Raw genomic sequence first — 18122 nt, 5'->3', positions numbered from 1 at the left:
GATAACTGACCTACAAGCTGGTAATTACATTCATGAATATAACTCTCAAAACTAAACTATACAAATACAGGATTATTATGGCTAGATCTAATCTCCTGAAGAAATTCAGTCGGACCAAAATTATACCAACTAATAATTCAGTTAAGATGAGGCAAAATAGTGACATTAGAATCCGTTGACTAGAGACCTCTCAATTAGAATTCCCATCTCATTGATACTACATTGGAATGCACAAGCAATTATTGGAGACAAATCATAGAGAGACTGAAACAGGATTTGAGAAAAGTTAGATATTATCAGTAAGTTAGGAAAAGAAAATGCATAAATCTTAGACATTTAATATAGGAGTACAGAATAATCAAATTCATCTCTTTCGGGCAATCAATTACAAATGCTCAAGAGGAAGAGTTCAGGAAGGGACATGAACCTTATCAGCTCAAAGGTTCTCTCCCATGGGGGAAAGGAGTCCTGGAATAGCGCACACAGCAAAAGTGTCAGACCAAGTAAAGTCAGCAGAGTCCGCACGAAACGAAAGATGTCTCAGTTCACAAGGAAGCAATCCTCAGTGGGAAGGTGGCAAAGTGTTGAAAAAGAATGGCATCCTTATCATCAGTCCAGTGTATTTTATAATTTCTCAAGTTCTGGGGTGACACCTCCTTGGGTCACTTCAACTGGGCAGACCACTCAGTTCATTGGTTAGTTTGTATAGGGTGATTGTCATGGCAGCATTAAGTAGATACATTTTATGGGGAAAAGGTGGAGATCATTAGGTAAGCTATCAAACCATTCAAAAGTAGGAGTGTGAACAATCGTCTCTTAGCAAAGGCACATGAGTGAGTTGAAAAGGACAGTTTCTCAAAGCAGATGTTCCCAAAGTAACAAAATAGATGCATGTAGTCCTGGCATGTGCATTGGAACTCTTTCTATGAAACATAGTTTGATCCCACAATGCAAATGTATAAAGCCCTCTCATGAGAACAGAATCAAGCAGGAGAAAGAAAATGCAGGTTTAAATTGAATTTTGGTTCATGAAATACACAATATAAATTCATGGAACATATTGCATTCTAAAGTTTCTAAGACCTTATATTCTTTTCTTGAATTTATGTCACTCATAAAGCATTTTAGTTTCTTGCAGTTAGCATGTGTAACTATGGCATATTACTACATTTCAAAAGTGCTAACGTGTAATATTATTTCAACATATATTATATTGTTTCTAGCGATTCTCATGAGTACATGTATGAAGATCATTCTCTGAAAGTTTCAGTTAAATTAGAATTAGCATAAACGTACAGCACTATTTCCCTTTTCTTGATGGGTGCACACTTTAACATAAACAAAAATAGTTTTAAAAACAAAACTCTTAAATAAACGGCTCTCGTGTTATTTAATTTAAATTTAGTTTAATTCTTCACATACATCATTATTTACAAGAGAATGGTTAATAAAAACCTCTATAATCCGTGAGTCATCAGATTCACATTTCTATTCCACGTTAAAAGAATACACCGTGGAAATTTTGTAACTCCTAATCTGTTATTCAAGTGAGTATTTCGATACAGTCTACACTCTTCTGCATGCTTTTAAGATGCAGTAACTAAGTCTCTTTACAATCTATTTCTCTCCATTTTTCGACATTTAATGTACACAAATTGTGCACGTTTGTCATTTTTCTCTCAAAAGATGTCAAGATCGGTTTTATGTGTCAAGTAAGGGATTCAGCAGTTTATCTGCTTCATCACAAGGTATAATATTTCTGGGATCTTTGGCTCATACCCTCCAGGATATATTGCAAGACAAGTTTGGGAGGGTGGGCCCCCTTGTTCTGTAACTTGGGTCGCACTTCATTCATTGGTAGCTCTTATATTTCCAACGGTCAGTCATGCTGTGGCAAATAGTGTATGTAAACCAACAGTATTTCACTTGTATTTTGTACATCATATCTTTTGACTGTATCACACTGTTGGCTGATTGTATACCTATTTGTTTTGTCAAACCAATAAAATACTTGGAAATAAAAAGAAGAAAAAAAAGCTGGCAAGCAGTGTTGTGCTGACAGGCTCTCAGAGAGCCTGTCACCTGGCCTGGAAGGCCGTCATGACGTAGCAACAGCGGGTGATGCGCTACGCTGGGCTGCACGTGCTCCAGTGGGAAAAAGGCCCTTAGTATTTTAAATCATTTTCTTTTTACTTTGGTGATTGTTGTGTTGATTTTAAATGCAGAGGATGGAGTTTGAACACCTTTCCTCATTCTTTTTGTCATTCTTTTTGTCACCTTCCACGTACCCAAAAGGAACCTCCGCTCCGCCGACCTCGCCCTGGCAGAGACCCCACGCATCCGCAGAACCAGAGCGGGTGGAAGAGCCTTTCTCCTACGTCGCAGCAAAGGCCTGGAACCAGTCAACATTAGACGCTCCCCCACTCTGCACACCTTCAGGAAGAGCTTCAAGAGCTGGCTCTTCGACTGATCCGGAGCCCCCCTAACGGCTTGGGACCCTAACGGATGAGTAGTGCGCTTAAAAAAAAAACCAATAGATTGATTGATTGTCACTGCTATTGTGAAAATGAATGATTTTTCATGTCATCTGTGCAGATTTTACTTCTTTTCTCAAAAAGCCATTAGAAAATATTTTGCAGAAATGTTCCCATGTTTTTCCACAGATGTGAACTGCGGTTAAGTAGATTTCACGAGAACGTCTCTTCTACATCATTCCTACGGCTGTTCTGGGGTCGTGGTTTCTGTCAGAGATGCGCGCCTAGAGGCGGGCATAAAGCAGATTGGTTTGCCGGCATCTGTCTTTTCTGCTCGAGAGCTTTCAAAGGGCGATCCCACGCTCCCATCTCTATTAATCCCTCGTGTGGCACAGGAGATTTTCCTGTCATTAAGTGATAGCTTTTCTGTGGTGAAAAATGCCAACGGCGCTGTGGGCGCAGCACCCGGGATAAACCGACTGCCGAACAGCAGGGGAAGCAGAGAGGCTTCGAAAGGAAGCTGAATGCCCTTGAAAAACAGCCGCGACCCCAAAAGCCTGGGTGTGCCTCAAATTTCTTCCAGGGAAAAATGTCAGCACGGGACAGGCCAGCGACAGGAAGGGGGCGTATTCCACCTCACGATTGATTGAAATGTCCCCTATCCCGCACAGCGTTTCTCTTGCTCCACCTGTTCTAGACACTGACGAAAGAAAGTCCTTTCCAGTCCTGACATGCCACCGCGTCCAAAGCAACGTGATGTTTGTAATAGTTTTACATGGTAAGTTGACGCTTTTCGATTTTATTTCCAGAATAATACAAAATGGTTTATTGTCCGTTTTAATTGCAAATAATAGGAATTTTGGCATGCTGCCTAAAAAGCACTTCAGATAATGTCGTGTTAATTTAAATCTATTTTTCTTATGGCACAGAAAATGGAAAAATTGTTTTAATGTATGACTATTTTGCATTTTTAATTTACAAAGGCTATGCATTAGGTGAATTTAGTGGCATCTCCAGAAAGGAATTTTAGTGGGGCACACATTGTGCCACAAAGAAAACTGGTGGGTCCACCTACAAAATATATACAATTATATATATTTGTGTGCCTTCCTGTGTAGGTGTGTATGTGTGTGTGTATGTATGTATATTCACACACACATACATGTTTCCATCTAGCTTTGTATATATGTGCATATAGAGCTATATGTTTGCATTTGGATAAAATTAACGGATACATACAAAGTCATATTTGAGTATGTTAGCAAACACCACTGCTTTGCATTGAGAGGTTGATGGATACATTGGCGCTCCTGGTACATTCAAAAGCAGTGGTGGGGGGCATAAGGGCAACGCAAATATTGGATGATTTTGCAAAATGCATCTATGCTTCACAGGTGACAAGAGATATTTGAAATGCATCACAAATCTGCAGATGTAAGCTAAACGTATGGTCGCCAAAGGTTGCCCTTGGGGGGCCTGAATTCCCAAATCCTGATTCAAAAGCTTAAGATTTGAGGTTTTTTTTTTCAGTGCCTGCTCCAGTTTATGATGGTTGAAATTCTGAGCATAGGCGATCCCAAAGAAGGCGAACGTGGTGCCCACTGGATATGGGGTGAGCCCTCCCAAAATCTTGTGGTTGTTCACAAACATTCCAAACGGTTTTTCACACCTAAATTTGGAGATGATCTATTGAATCACTGGGAGACCTGCATATAGGGTGTTGCATTAGCAACTTCTAGAATTGACTACTGCCCCTACAAACAGGCCCCGTGCTTCTGAAATAGTTGTGGCATTCGAAGGTGGAGCGCAAACAATTGATGATAGCAATTTCCTATCACCATGTTCATTTGAGCATTAGAAAGAGATAGGTTTCACAAGTGAAACTGAGGTTTTTTACTTTCGTGGGAAGATTCGATTAAAGATGGCAGGCACAGTAATGAACAATGAAGTCAAATATTCAGCTCCATTTAAACCAAAACTAGTACAAACAATACATTTGTAAATCTGTACATGGATGTGCCATAACCACAAGACCGACTGTTCAATTTGGGCACCCAGCAATCTGATACATGTTTCTGAGCCCTTATATGTTGGTTCTCGTCACTTCCAATCGTGCAATTTTGAGGCTGAAGGTTGCTCTTTGACCACTTGAGAGTGCAAGGTTGTTGGCAAGGGGGAGTGGTTTTCTGGCATCAATGGATTTGAAGATGATACATTAGGCGGGGTTAAATCTAATGTGACGTTTAGGCAAAGTAATGCAGATCTATAAGGAGCGGCGTGATATGGTCGTATTTCCTGTGGTAACAAGGGGTTCCACCATCGGGGTTGGACAGCACATCAGTTTGAAGAATGGCTGGAGAGAAAGCAAGGTTTTATTTTCTGTATGAGAACCAGCTATTGCCATGCTGTTCCGGTTTCTTAGATAAAGTGGGTTAGGTGAGAGTCAATGTTGAAGCTGAAAAACGTTTTCCAGTGTATGAGTGAGGTGAGTAAACCCTCAGGGCTCATGTCTGACATCAAAGATTGAATTTGGGTTTGCAGGGCTCACCCATGAAGATAAATCAATTCTCTTATTTGCCAGGCTAAAAGTAAGGCATTCTGTAGACATCTAGGATTTGATACGGCTGGACAGGTTATAAGTACGTGAATACTGTATTCTGGCAATACACAGCGGGAGAGCTGGATGTCATTGGCAGATTTAATTTTGATATCTGAAGGTTAGCAACGTCAGAGACTGTTTATACAGATTGAAATGAAGGGGGTGAGAGGATGACGTTTTTGGACCCCAAAAATGGCTGTGAGTGAGGGGATCAGGAGCACTCAATTTGAACAAGTTGTTGGCACCAACAGAGGAAGGAAGGGAATTGATGGAGGCCGATTTGGGGGTACCCATGCAGGATTAGAGGGCCTGAAGGATGGCCATTGATATGTCCAGCAGCACCATTACGGGAAGATTCAAGAAAGTGAAGGCAACATACATTTCCTGTATAGAAGCTTCCCATGGGCTGCGTCTGGGGCCAAAATTTAAAAGACTAAGGGGCATATTATCAAGGGCTTTATCTCCGCTTTAGCGGCACTTTTCGCCGCTAATGCGGAGATAATGCCATCACCCTATTAACAAGGCAGCGCAAACATGCATTAGCGCATGTTTGCTGCCTTTTGTAACGCCTTGCTTTGCATCACTAATGAGATGCACAGTAGGCGTATCTTCAGAAAAGAACGGGGAAATTGATCGCTAACCGCACATCGCGGTATCAACAAGCCAGCCCAGACAACGCGCAGTGATGAAAAAAGCTGCGCTAACCGCTGACATCGCCGAAAACTAACGTCTGGATATTTTCAGACGTAGCCATGTGCATAATGGGAGGTGGATTGTAAGGTTACATCCACTTCTCCCTGTTATCAACATTTTACTCAGCGCAATGCTGACTTCGCTGGTTTTCAGGCAATATTGCTTTATATCGCTGTATAGCGAAGGTTTAACATCGCCTGTTAGCAAATTGTTGTAAATACGCCGCTAACACGGCGATGTGAACCGGCGATATACAGCGAAAATGCAAATCGCGCTAAGCGCGTTTTGCGATGATTACCGCGGCCCCTTGTTGATATCCCCCTGAGTGAGGCGCTCATTACGAGCTGCCTGGTTAATTGTGAAATGCACTAAAACTGTTTTTACCACACATGTTGCAATTAGGTGTTTTGTTATAAATATCAGCACATAAAATCTGTTGATATTTATCGTGGGGAACGAACATGTGGTAAGGACCAAAATGCACGTTATTCGCGTTCTTCACATGTTATTCCCAAAAACCTCATAACTGGAGTGGTATTTATCACACTTGATAAATTCCGAACCAGTAGAGTTGGATTTTATCTGGCGTGATACATATCACATCAATCACCAGGACATTCGTAATGAGGGACTGGCTAGTTGCTTTTAGGAGTTTGTTGCTGTCATACTAGGATTTCTGTTGCAACGCTAATGCTTTTTTCCAAAAATCCAGCTGAAGAATACTTAAGTGGGCAATGGAGGGGCAAACTGAGAATCCATAAGGATCTAGATATGCTTTTGGTTGGATTGGCGATTTCTAGAGTTCTGGAGAAAGTTCATTTTGAAAGGGAGGTTGTGACAGTGCAGCGAAAGGTGTGGGAGGGGGCTGCTCTGTGAAATGATTTATTGATAGAGGCATGTGAACTGTCACCCATATAAGGTGCAAAACTACTTTGGATAAGAGGAGTGAATGTCTGCCAGACTGGTATGCTGTTGGGTGTAAAGCTGAGGTGTCAAAGATGTTCAGGCAGATCATCCATCTGTTGGATACTGTTTTTTCAGTTTAGAAAGTTTGTTAAAGTAAGACTACATCTTATCACGTACAAAAAGCTGTTGGGACAAAAGTTATCTTATTGGGCTATTGAAGTTGTGTCATCCTGCCCTTGTACAATTCTTGACAACCCTCTGTTTTTCCCCAGTGATCCTGATAATTATGCTAAGTCCATGGAGGGTCTCCCTGTTAGGCACATTTTTGTCAACCCCAGAACTGTGCTTTACTGTCACGAAGATACCCCCAGTGTGAACCCTTTGTGAGAGATGGACTAATGCCCTCCCAATCAAGACTATGCATGACTGACTGATGAGTTTATAGTTGGGGGCACAAGTCTTGTTACTTGTACCCTTTTTAGGAAAACTACCTACTGGCTGTCCCCTTTTAAGAGTAAACTCAGTCACCATATCAGTGGTCCTTGAACTCCATGTTCGTGATATGTGAAGGATGCCTTTAACAAATGTAGCGCGTGTGGGTTTTCCTGTTGCAAATTTAACTGGTGCGAACTGTGCCCTCTTATATATTTTTCATGACCTGATGGTCATTTTGTGCTTGGCTGGTAATATCCATCAGAAACATTCCGGCATTCACATATCCATCCCTTATCTCTCTCACAGAAACGGATGTTCCTAATGGGTGGAGGAGGTGCCACCCAGCAGCTTTATTTGCCTGCATGGTTTCCCTTTATCGCCAGGCCTTAGCCCGTATGTTGACTCTCCATATCAAACTTTGTATGACCACAAAATGTATGCAATTGTGAGGGAGTGAATTAGTGCATTTTTACTAATGCCTCCCTGCCACATTATTACAACTAAGAGGTTCTAACGCTGAGCCCTTCATGACTGAGTGTCAACATGTTTCAGCACTTGTAAAATGAGCAATAGCATTCAGGTACATTCATCAGGGCCAGAGGGTTTGGTGCTCTACAAAAAATGCTGTAGGTTGCCACATTAGGAATAGGCAACATTTACATATGATACTGAGAATGTCCAAATTTGCACAGTCTTTGAGACAGGAGCTTTATCCCAGATGTGACTGTATAAATATGTAAGTCAATCAAGAATGCATAGAGTGACATTTTTTGTACATAAGCATTTTAGTGCATATAGGGTGGCCACTGCAGTGTTAATGAGTACCTGCAGTAAAATCATGCACGCTATCTCTATTGTGAATTGCCTATGCAGCCAAACAAAAGTCATTGATGTGTGGAGAACAGAAGCAAAACCGATACCAGGAGCCTTGCTCCCAGGTCAATCACCAAAATACCAATATTTTTTACTTTTACGAATGATCTATCTTCACACAATTTTATGCAGGCCTTACGGGTATACCAAGTTAGACAGGGATAGCTAAAATACAAAGTAAGATGGACCGCCAAGGTTGGCAACAGAAAGGTATACTCAGACATTATACAGAAGGATACTAGATAAGAGAATCCTATAATAAAGCAAGTCACATTATGTGGTTGAAAGTTGATCTTCCCAGGTGACTTATCAGGCATGATGTATTATGGCGGTGACGAGACAGGCTCAGCCTCCTTTAGGCTGCTACTCTCTTATAAGTTTGTATTAATCCAGGGAAGAACACATAGACATCGTTAGGGTCCCCTCTTTCCCTCTTGGATGAGGGCTGCTTGGGTGCCCTGTGGACATCCTGCCACTGGAAATGTTCTCCTGCAACTGATGAAAAAGATGGAGACGCATTAACATTTTGAGCAATTTTGGGACATAGTAGGAACTGGCCCACTGCTTTTCTGTCTGTTAACAACTTTAACATAAGTGACCAACCTGACCATTAACTGGTCATTGGAATCCAGTTACTCTGATGCTTACTCTGATGGTCATTAGTGGCAAACCACCTGGCCACTTGTAGAAGTCGCAAAGGATTCCTTAATGAAGGAACGTTATTGTTTGGGTGAAATACCCATTTCAAGGCTATCAGTCTTTACACCTTTTATGGTTGGCTCCTTCTGTTAGGGAGCATCCATGGGTACCACAGGTGTCTAGACTGAAATGAAGCCCGTGTAACAGCATCCCTGCATTTATATCATCATTCAGAAGCTTATTTTTTAGTGAGGAGGCCCACATGCTTCTCAGTGTTACTGAGTGGACCCAAAGTGTCCCCTGTAGATTATCTCTGATAAACATAATTATAGCACCTACCACGAGGCAACTGATAAACGTTTTAGGTTGTATTTAGGACCTTCTGATTTTCAATCTGCATCATATATCTAAGTTTACTAGCTCACTTTAATACAGTACAATACTTTTTATGAACTAAAGCACCGACTGGACACTGAAGTTATTAGATTACTAAGCCCCTCCTCCTCATGCACTAAGCCTTTGCTGCTCACCCTCACTACCCTTAGAGAGTCAGGTGCCTAAGGGCGTCTCCAGGCTGTCCAAACTAGAGTCAACAATATTGTGCCATTGGAACACGACAGTAAACACAGTACCCATAAAAAGGTAATGCCCAGTAACAAGGGAGTATCCAGAAAATAAAAACACCGCTACTTTGAACCACAGCACTTATGGGACCAAGCAAGCAAAGCAAGTCATTGCAGCCCTCTCCAGAAGAGCTCTCATCTCTTCCATCCAAGCAGCTATCCATTCATACTTTCATCAACCCATTGATATCTACCATTTCTCCTTTACATTCTGTCATCCATTCATTCTTTCATCTATCGGTCTTTCACCATTCCATCCATCCATTCATCCGTCTATCTATATCCAAACCGTTTCACCTCCAAACCCATCCATCCTTTCATCCATGCATCCATTCATCCAGCTGCCCCTTCACTCATCTATCCATCCACCCTTTCACTCATCCATCCATCCACTCACCCATACATCATTTTGCTCTTTCATCCATCCACCTTTTCACTCTATTCATCCATCTACACTTTCACATCATCCATCCATCCATCCATCCTCCTTTTCACTCATCCATCCATTCTTTTACTCAGGCATCCATACTTTCACTTATCCACCCTCCTTCATTTATCCATCCATCTATCCACTCATTCATCCATCCACCCTTTCACTCATCCATCCTTTCACTCGTACATCCACCCTTTCACTCGTCCATCCATCCACTCTTTCATCCATCGATCCATCCTCCTTATCATTCATCCATTCTTTCACTCACCCATACACCCACACTTTCACTCACACACACACACACACACACACACATCCATCCATCCATCTACTCACTCACTCACCCACCCAACCTTTCACGTTAATTATGAGCCTTTGTCTATCTAGTTGCAGACAGAAGAGGCCCAACAAGAACTCCACTCCCAGTGTAGCTGCTAGAGTGGTGATGGGGGGCGGGGCGGGGGGTTCATGACGCACCTGCCAAGTAATCTGTGGCTGCCCCAGTAGTCAAAGAAAAGGCCTTTTGTCCAGCAACAGAACAAACGGGAGTTTCGCTAAAGTCCAAGTTGATGACTCTGTCAAGTTAATGAGGGCTACAAAGAATCTGGCACTCACCGGCCTTAATGCACTAGTTACAATACAGCAGAAGACTAGTAAGGTAGGTACTATTGGAAACAAGCCACTGTGGGGGACAGGTGGGGAATTGGAGCTGTCCCCTAGGAGTATTTCACTTTGGGAACCCCAATCTCAATACTGGTCTGTCACAGTCAAGATTTTTAGTTGACTGGACACCCATGTCGGACAATTCTGAAGACTGATGTTTAGTGAGCAACCTCTGGCTACGGGTTGCTCGAGAAGCCCATGTAGTCACAATGCCCCCAACACTTGAAAGCTCCTAATCAGATGGTGTTTTCCAGGAGACGTTCCAGAGGAGAATAAGGCACTAGGCCAAAAAACCTCCTAAAGACAGGGAATGCCACAGGCAGATGAAAACCATAATATGGACCCCCACAAGACAGTGGAGAACAGGAGATGCAGGAGGAAGAACTTGAGGCACCACTTTGCAGAAACAACTGGAGAAAACCAGGAGTAATAAAACCCACCCACAGGAATGAAGAAATGTTGTGATGCAAACAGCAGAAGGAAAAGTGTTTTTTTATACTGTTAGAACAGGAAGCACTATACAGGAAGGTACAATCCGCCATGATAGTTTGGGAAGGTATGCTAAAGGCATGAGGGATCAGCATCTTGGATAGGACTATTCAATAACCCAGAAACCCTCACAAGAGGATTCTGTGAACAAGGAGAACTAGGAAGAACATGGAAATGCTTGGAGTGCTCGCCCAATGCCCCCCCCCCCACCCACCCACCAAGGAGATAAATGGACATTCGGGAGGTGGTACTGGCAGGACGGCCGTCGCAAGGTAAGTTTGCAGTAAAGTAAATGGTGCGACCCCAGGCCTCTGCCCCGCCCTCCATGAGCCACACGTCCCATCCATCAAGGAGTAGAGCTAGAGTTACCACTGGGTGGAACGCTGGCGCAACAACTCTTGAGGCTAGGGACGCCCACTGAACCAACACATTCATTACCTGGGTCGGAAGCTGGAATACAAGGTTAGATATGAATGGTGGTATCAGTAATAATGTGATCTCCTGTAAGAGCTAGAGACACTTTTCTAAAGGTTTCAGAATCAGTGTGACTAGGTGTTGTCAGTGTGCCCTTCCCAAGATTTGGGGTGAAGAGACACATTTCTGTGGTTTAAAATGGGGTCAGGCGCCAAGCAGGTCCCAGATGGTGCAGGCTCACTACACACATAGTGCTGGCAAGCTGTCTGCAAGCTTTCAACTACTGAGCACAAACTCTTATTTGATCAGATCTGGCCAGCTGGTCTATAAGCTCATTCTAGTTCCTGGGCGGCTCACTTCTTCTAGACAATTACTGAGCACGCTTCAGTCAACTGGGGCCTGCTCTTCATTCTGTCACCTTACTTACAATCAGCTGGAGATGGTCAGACCCCATAAATCTCCTTGTAAGACGGTAATTCTGCCTGTTTCTTTGTATGAGTGAAAACATATCTAACGATTAATAAGTGGCTTTAGATATATCTTAAATATGGGAGAAGGAAACCCATGGGGCAACCCACGGTGCTCTCTGAATGGGTAATATACAAATGGCCCCAGTTTCATCCATTGTTCTAAGACTAGAATTACCCAAAACACTCAAGCAAAAGCCACCGAGCCAGGTTACAGAAAACAAGCAAAACAGGAGAGAGTTTTCTTTGGTTTTTAGGACAACAGACAAATTAGGCGTATGAGAGGGACATATCATCTCCCTTGGTAATGATATAATCTAGTACTGCTACAGTGATTGGTTCTAAAGTGTGTCTGGTGCAAAAACCCATTGATGTCTGTCCAGGAATTTTTCTCGTTCAAGAAAATCCTTCGTGACTTAGAATGACCATCTGCAGAATTTGAAAAGGTAAGTGAAATTCAGTTATTGTAGTTACTTTCATCACAAGAGAGGAGGTTTGCCTCTTAGCATCAGTGGAGTAAGCACTGAACTCTTCTGGCTTGCAGCACTATCCCTATACAGAGGGATGAGTTTACTACATTTGTCATTAGTGGAATAAAAGTTCTAGTGCAGTTTTCATCTACTGAGACTAAACTTACATTCCCCTGATAATAAAGTAGATTTTAAGGCAGGGAAACCACATGTGCAATACACTTCATACGCCTGATCTTGCTAATTAATATTCATTTGAAGCTCCTGCCAAGATCCTGGCCACTCGACTGGCCAAAGTGATCCAGACATGGGTCTATAAAGAACAAAACGTTTCATGCCCAGGAGAGGCACCAGGTATTTTCTATGATGATTACAGGATGCCCTGGCGAGCTTCCGTGAACTCAGTGAAGTAGCAGCTCTAGTGTTGATCACCTTTGAAAAGGCCTTCGATGCAATCCATTGGCCCTTCATGCACCAAATATTGCGGCAAAGAGAATATTGTCCCCTCTTTCTGAGGTATCTAACCATACTATATACAGACCCATGGGCTCAGGTCTGAGTGAATGGGATGCTATCTGACCCAGTGGCTTGGGGAACGACGCAAGGATACCGGTATTGCTGATCTTGTTTGTGCTAGTGATTGAGCTGTCGGCTCACTAGCGATGAACAGGCCTCCGGTATTCAATGGCCTGGGGGCGACGAAGATAGGATCTCCTTATATGCAGATGATATATGCAGTGTCCTGCCCAATCCCTGCCACGTGCAATGCACATGCGTCGACATGCTGGACGTATTTGGAGATGCTTCGGGGGCTCTGCACGAGCTGAACTCAATCAAATTATCCCAGAGATAGTAGCAGACATTGGCTTAGGTGTGGCCATTGTTCACTGCTGCTACATCAGCGTGATGATCACACAAACTGAAACAAAAAGTTGGGAGCTCAATATAGGCCCCCCTGTTGGCACGGGCAAGGTGAGACATACTTAGCTGGGCAGCCTTACAATTATGCATAATTCAACATGGGGCGTTGTTCAAAATGATCACACTCCCACAATTCCTATATACTCTTTAGAATTTACAGACCACCAGCGCTCGCCTATTTTAGTATGATGGGGACGCGCCTAAGGCAAGCCCGTCTGCGCTGTCCGCGCCTGACCACCGCCAGACGCCAGACACGCTGTCGGTCTGGTTAGAGACAGGTTTATATATTCTCGCGGCAAACTGATGGCTATCAGGGAGACAGTGAAATTCTGTGAGCATCCCCAGGGTATGGTGCCGGAGACTTCAATGCGTGGGCTACTCACTCTCCCGTCATGGAGCACACCTCTTCTAGACATAATGTTAAAATCCTCAGTCTAAATTGATGCTCTTTAGTGAAGCACTATCTCGATGTTCACAAGTTGCTGCAAAACGAATCCCCGGACGTTCTTTTCTTAACGGAAACCTGGCTGTCTGCCGAATCTGTGGCTGATCCCGGTCTGGCACTTCCCCAGGGTTTTAACCCCTTGTGTGCCCATGACGAGCTGGACTCGTCATGGGCCGCGGTTGCGCTGTGCCCATGACGAGTCCAGCTCGTCATGAACCCCGCCCGCTAATGCAACGGCCGGCACAGGGCGGGGAAAGGGCGTGGCACACAAGGGGTTAATATCATGACTCTTAATAAAGACACTAGGGGAAGCGTTATTGCAGTTATTTTTAAAACCTGTTACACCTGCCTCTTTGCAAAAATGGCACTGGCTGGCTGTGAGTGTGCACGTTTTGATATTTCCTTCAATGCTGTCTTTACTCTGTCTGGTCTTCTGATCTACCAGCCCCCGGGCCTCTCTAAAGAGTTCAGGACTGCACTTACAGAGATAGCTAGCACATTGGTTATGAGAGCTGCCAATTTTACCATCATTGGTGACCTGAACTTGCACTTGGACAGCCTTTTGGATCCGGAAATAGGTAGCTTCCTGGCTGACTTCGAGGCACGTCAGTTGATTCAACTGTTTCAAGGCCCCACTCATTGTGCTGGCCATTTGCTGGACCAGGTTTTCTCGAATCTCTGCTCCCTCATAGTTGATCCCCCTGTTCCATTGTGCTGGTCGGACCATTATCTAATATCTATGACCCTTACGGGGGTAGAGCCCACTCAGAAGCCGGCTCAGCACTTTTCATGCAGACTTCTGTGGCACAAATTAAATACCGAACAGTTTCATGCCCTTCTGTCTACTAGCACCCCTAACCTACCGGATGACCCTGATGCTGCTGACAAAGCACTGTCGGACTGAATCTTGCGGCCACTTGATATACTTATCCCGCTCAAGAGGTCTAAGTACCGCAATACTAAGTCCAGTCCGTGGTACAGTGATAAGCTTGCAAAAGGCTGGAACAGGTCTGGAGGCGTGATTATGACTTGATCTCTAAAGGACGCTATCAAGCACCTATTAAAGACTACCACAGGGCTATCCTGTCAGAGCGGGCAGCCTACTACGCAGCTGAGATTAGGGGCAGAAAGAACCCCGCTAAATGTGTTTTTAGGATTCTGAATGACCTTAAACGGGCAGGGTTACCTCCTTTGCCCCGCATGATATCAGATGAACAATGCGACGCTCTTGCCACCCACTTTGTGGAAAAGGTGGAGAACATCTATAACTCCTTCCCACTAGCTGCTCAATCCCTGGGCCCTGCCCCAGTACCTGCCCCACCCACACTCTTGCATCAATCCCATTAATAGCCCAGGACGAGCTCCGTGTGCTGTGCAGCAAGGTGAAATCAGGCTCTCCTGCTGACCCCCTTAAACCGGAGCTATTTATGAATTCTTTACGCGTGCTTCTGTCTCCATTGGGCCAGGTGATTAATATGTCGCTATCCAAGGTAGTTGTCCCCAGGACATGGAAGCAAGCAAGGGTGATCCCCTTGTTAAAAAAAGCCTTCCTTGGACGCAGCCAAACTGGAGAATCTCCGTCCCATATCTCTCTTGCCTTGGGTATCTAAGATTGCTGAGACCCATGTCAATTCCATTCTGACAGGCTTTCTGGAAGATAACAACATCTTAGACCAGTCTCAGAATGGCTTTCATCTGGGCCACAGTACTGAGTCCGCCCTCCTAGCAGTGACCGAACATCTGAGGGTTGCACTCGATGAGGGACGTACGTCGGCACTGATTTTATTAGAACTCAGTGCCGCGTTTGACACGCTCTCCCACCATATCATGTTACAACGGCTCAAGGCTCAGCCCTTTACTGGTTCGCCTCCTTCCTTTCTGAGAGGTCCTTCCAGGTGACGGCCCCCCCTTTCCGCTCACGGACCCATATTATTCATCAAGGGGTGCCACAGGGCTCAACACTGAGTCCTACGCTGTTTAACCTGTACGTTCAACCTCTTGCAGCGGTGGCTAGGAGCAGAGGCCTGACAATAGTATTGTATGCCGACGATACACAGCTGGTGGTGGCACTCTCGGGTAACTCAGTGCAGGATGCCTCCACGTTTCAGAGCGATTTCTCAGCTATTGCAGAATGGATGTCCGCCAACTGTCAGCAGCTTAACGCAAGCAAGGCTGAAGTTCTGTTGGTCGGGCGGGAGGAAAAACTATGGAATGAGCACTCTTGGCCCACAACCCTGGGTGTTTGCCCCCACCCCCAACCAGTTGGTAAAGAATCTGGGTGTCTGGGTGGATTCGGCTCTCAGATTTCAGGCCCAAACTAAGAAAGAGGCAGGGACCTGTATCGGTATTTTGCGGGGGGCTTAAACCATTGTTAGGATACTTTGACCCGTCCACTCGGCAGACTATCATTCAGGCCGCTATTTTGTCAAGATTGGATTATGCCAGCTCTCTCTACTTGGGGACCAACAAGTCGGAGACTGCGAGACTACAGAGGGTCCAGAATGCGGTGGCCAGGACCCTTCTTGGCCTTCCGAGAACCTGCCCTACTTCTGCTGCCATCCGCCAACTTCATTGGCTGCCAGTGGCCAGACATGTGGAGTTCAAATCCCTGTGCCTCACTTTTAAAATCCTGAACTCATCTTCGCCTGGCATTTTAGCTACCTTGCTCTCACCTTACACTCTCTCCCGCCAACTCTGTTCTTCAGACCAACATTTGGCGGTGGTTCCGAGGGTGAGGAGAGTACAGGCCGGCCGGCACGCTTTCAGCACTTGGGCAGCCAAATTATGGAATTCTCTCCCTTTGCCTATTCGCAGTTTGAAAAACTACTTGGCGTTCCGTAAGGCAATAAAGACTTATCTTTTCCCGTCACCTTAGGTTCCCCTGCCCTTTCTAGTGGTCTCCCCATTTGACTGTGATTAGCGCCGGGACGCCCCTTTGCTGGGGAAGCTACGCGCTCTACAAGTTACTTAACATAACATAACATAACAATTAATCCTACCCACTTCTTAATACGTTCTTCCATACAGTGCAGTTAATGCTATCAAGGATTCTTTGAGATGGTGCCATGCAACACATTGCATTTGATAAATGCACTCAACCTATATATGAGGGTGGGCTTGATATACCAAACATTAGAAAATATTACTGGGCTTTGCAACTAATATACATTGGCTGGGTCTTCTGCGACAGATCTGATCCCACAGTGCATTTAAAGTTTGACCTGTTTGGGTAATATAGTTTGCACAACATAATATATGGGACGCCGGTTCCAAGTGCCCTGCCGCCTCTCACCAGGGCTGTACTGCTGAGCTGGAACGCTGCACTAATAAGCATCCAGTGGCATAATAAACTCACTAGAGAGACACTATTGTGGCATGGCACACGTCTACCTCAGGTCGCTGATCTCCGGGGTTTTTGTCTATGGAATTTGATCAGCATTTCTACACTGGGAGGGTTCTGGGCCGGAGACCACATCAAGATATTTGAACAATTGACCATTGACTTTAGGCTCCAAAATACACCATTTTATAGATATCTACTACTTAGGCATGCTGTTGAACCCTATAAAGAGCAATTATAAGCACTACCTGACTTAAATGCTGAAGTTAAGATTACAATGGAACATGTAGGACAAGGGGGAATTTCTAGACTACATAGGTCCTTCCTGCTTAATATCCCAGATGCCCTTCGGGTGCTCAAGGAGTGTTGGGCAAGAGTTGAAGGTCCACTAGAGGACGAGTAGTGGACAGAAGAAAAATGCCCCCTGCACCCTGGTAAACTCCACATGTCTGCGACTCATACAATTTAAATATCTACATAGAATGTATAATCCTCCTCTCCGATTGTGGCATACAGGTAGGGCACCCAATTGTTCATGTTGCAGTGACCCAAATGGCACATTTATCCATGTTCTATGGGATTGCTTGCGTATAGCGGCTTATTAGCATCAGATTCATAAGCAGATGGTTGCTGTAGTGGGCCATCCGGTGACATTAGATCCCAAGGCTCTGCTTTTAGGGTGATGGACCAGTGGGATGGTACTAATAGTACCAAGACCGTGGTGCACATCTACCTTGTATTAGCCAAGTGCGACATCCCCAGGCATTGGAGGAGCAGTAAACCTCCCACAGAAGTGATATGGCAAAGGGGCCTTGGCAGAGAAAGCAGTTTAAAGGGCTTGAAGGTGTCCAGAAATATCATAAAATATGGAGTGCATGGACCAGATTGAAGTTCTTTCTTACGAGATGGGGGAGATTGATGTGTCCTTTTCTGTGTACTGTGTAATTTCTCAGTGTACTTTTATTGTTCGGGCATAGTGCTGTTGAGAGCAGGTTGTCTGGTCATCATATGAAAACGGTTATTTGTATTCTTACTCTGACTGACTCCGTTGAAGTCCCTGTATTGTTAGCTTTGATCTTCAGCCTTGTTGGGTCATCTCACCAGATGCTAAAATCCCTGGCCAGTAGAACATGTATTCGGGATCCCAGTGCCCACGTGCATAAGATTCAAAGAATCCCTCATACGTACTTCAGCTTTGCTAGTTCCAACTTGAGTCCTTCATTCATAAATAGGATAAT

At 44.4% G+C, this 18122-nt stretch overlaps 1 protein-coding gene across 1 annotated transcript in view; it reads left to right on the top strand.

Annotated features, from left to right (window-relative positions):
• Positions 1 to 2965: 2965 nt before the first annotated feature.
• The window catches only part of NYX (nyctalopin), a 47286-nt gene continuing 32129 nt past the window's right edge, over positions 2966 to 18122 (top strand). Inside the window, exon 1 of the mRNA XM_085620536.1 lies at positions 2966 to 3252. Coding sequence (XP_085476662.1) covers positions 3126 to 3252 — 127 coding nt within the window. The 5' untranslated portion in view covers positions 2966 to 3125. The remainder of the gene's footprint in view (positions 3253 to 18122) is intronic.

This window comes from Triturus cristatus, chromosome 8 (genome assembly GCF_964204655.1).
Source record: "Triturus cristatus chromosome 8, aTriCri1.1, whole genome shotgun sequence".
In the NCBI taxonomy this organism is placed as follows: domain Eukaryota; kingdom Metazoa; phylum Chordata; class Amphibia; order Caudata; family Salamandridae; genus Triturus; species Triturus cristatus.
Note: the sequence above shows the minus strand (reverse complement) of the source record. Positions and strands in the feature narration are given on the sequence as shown.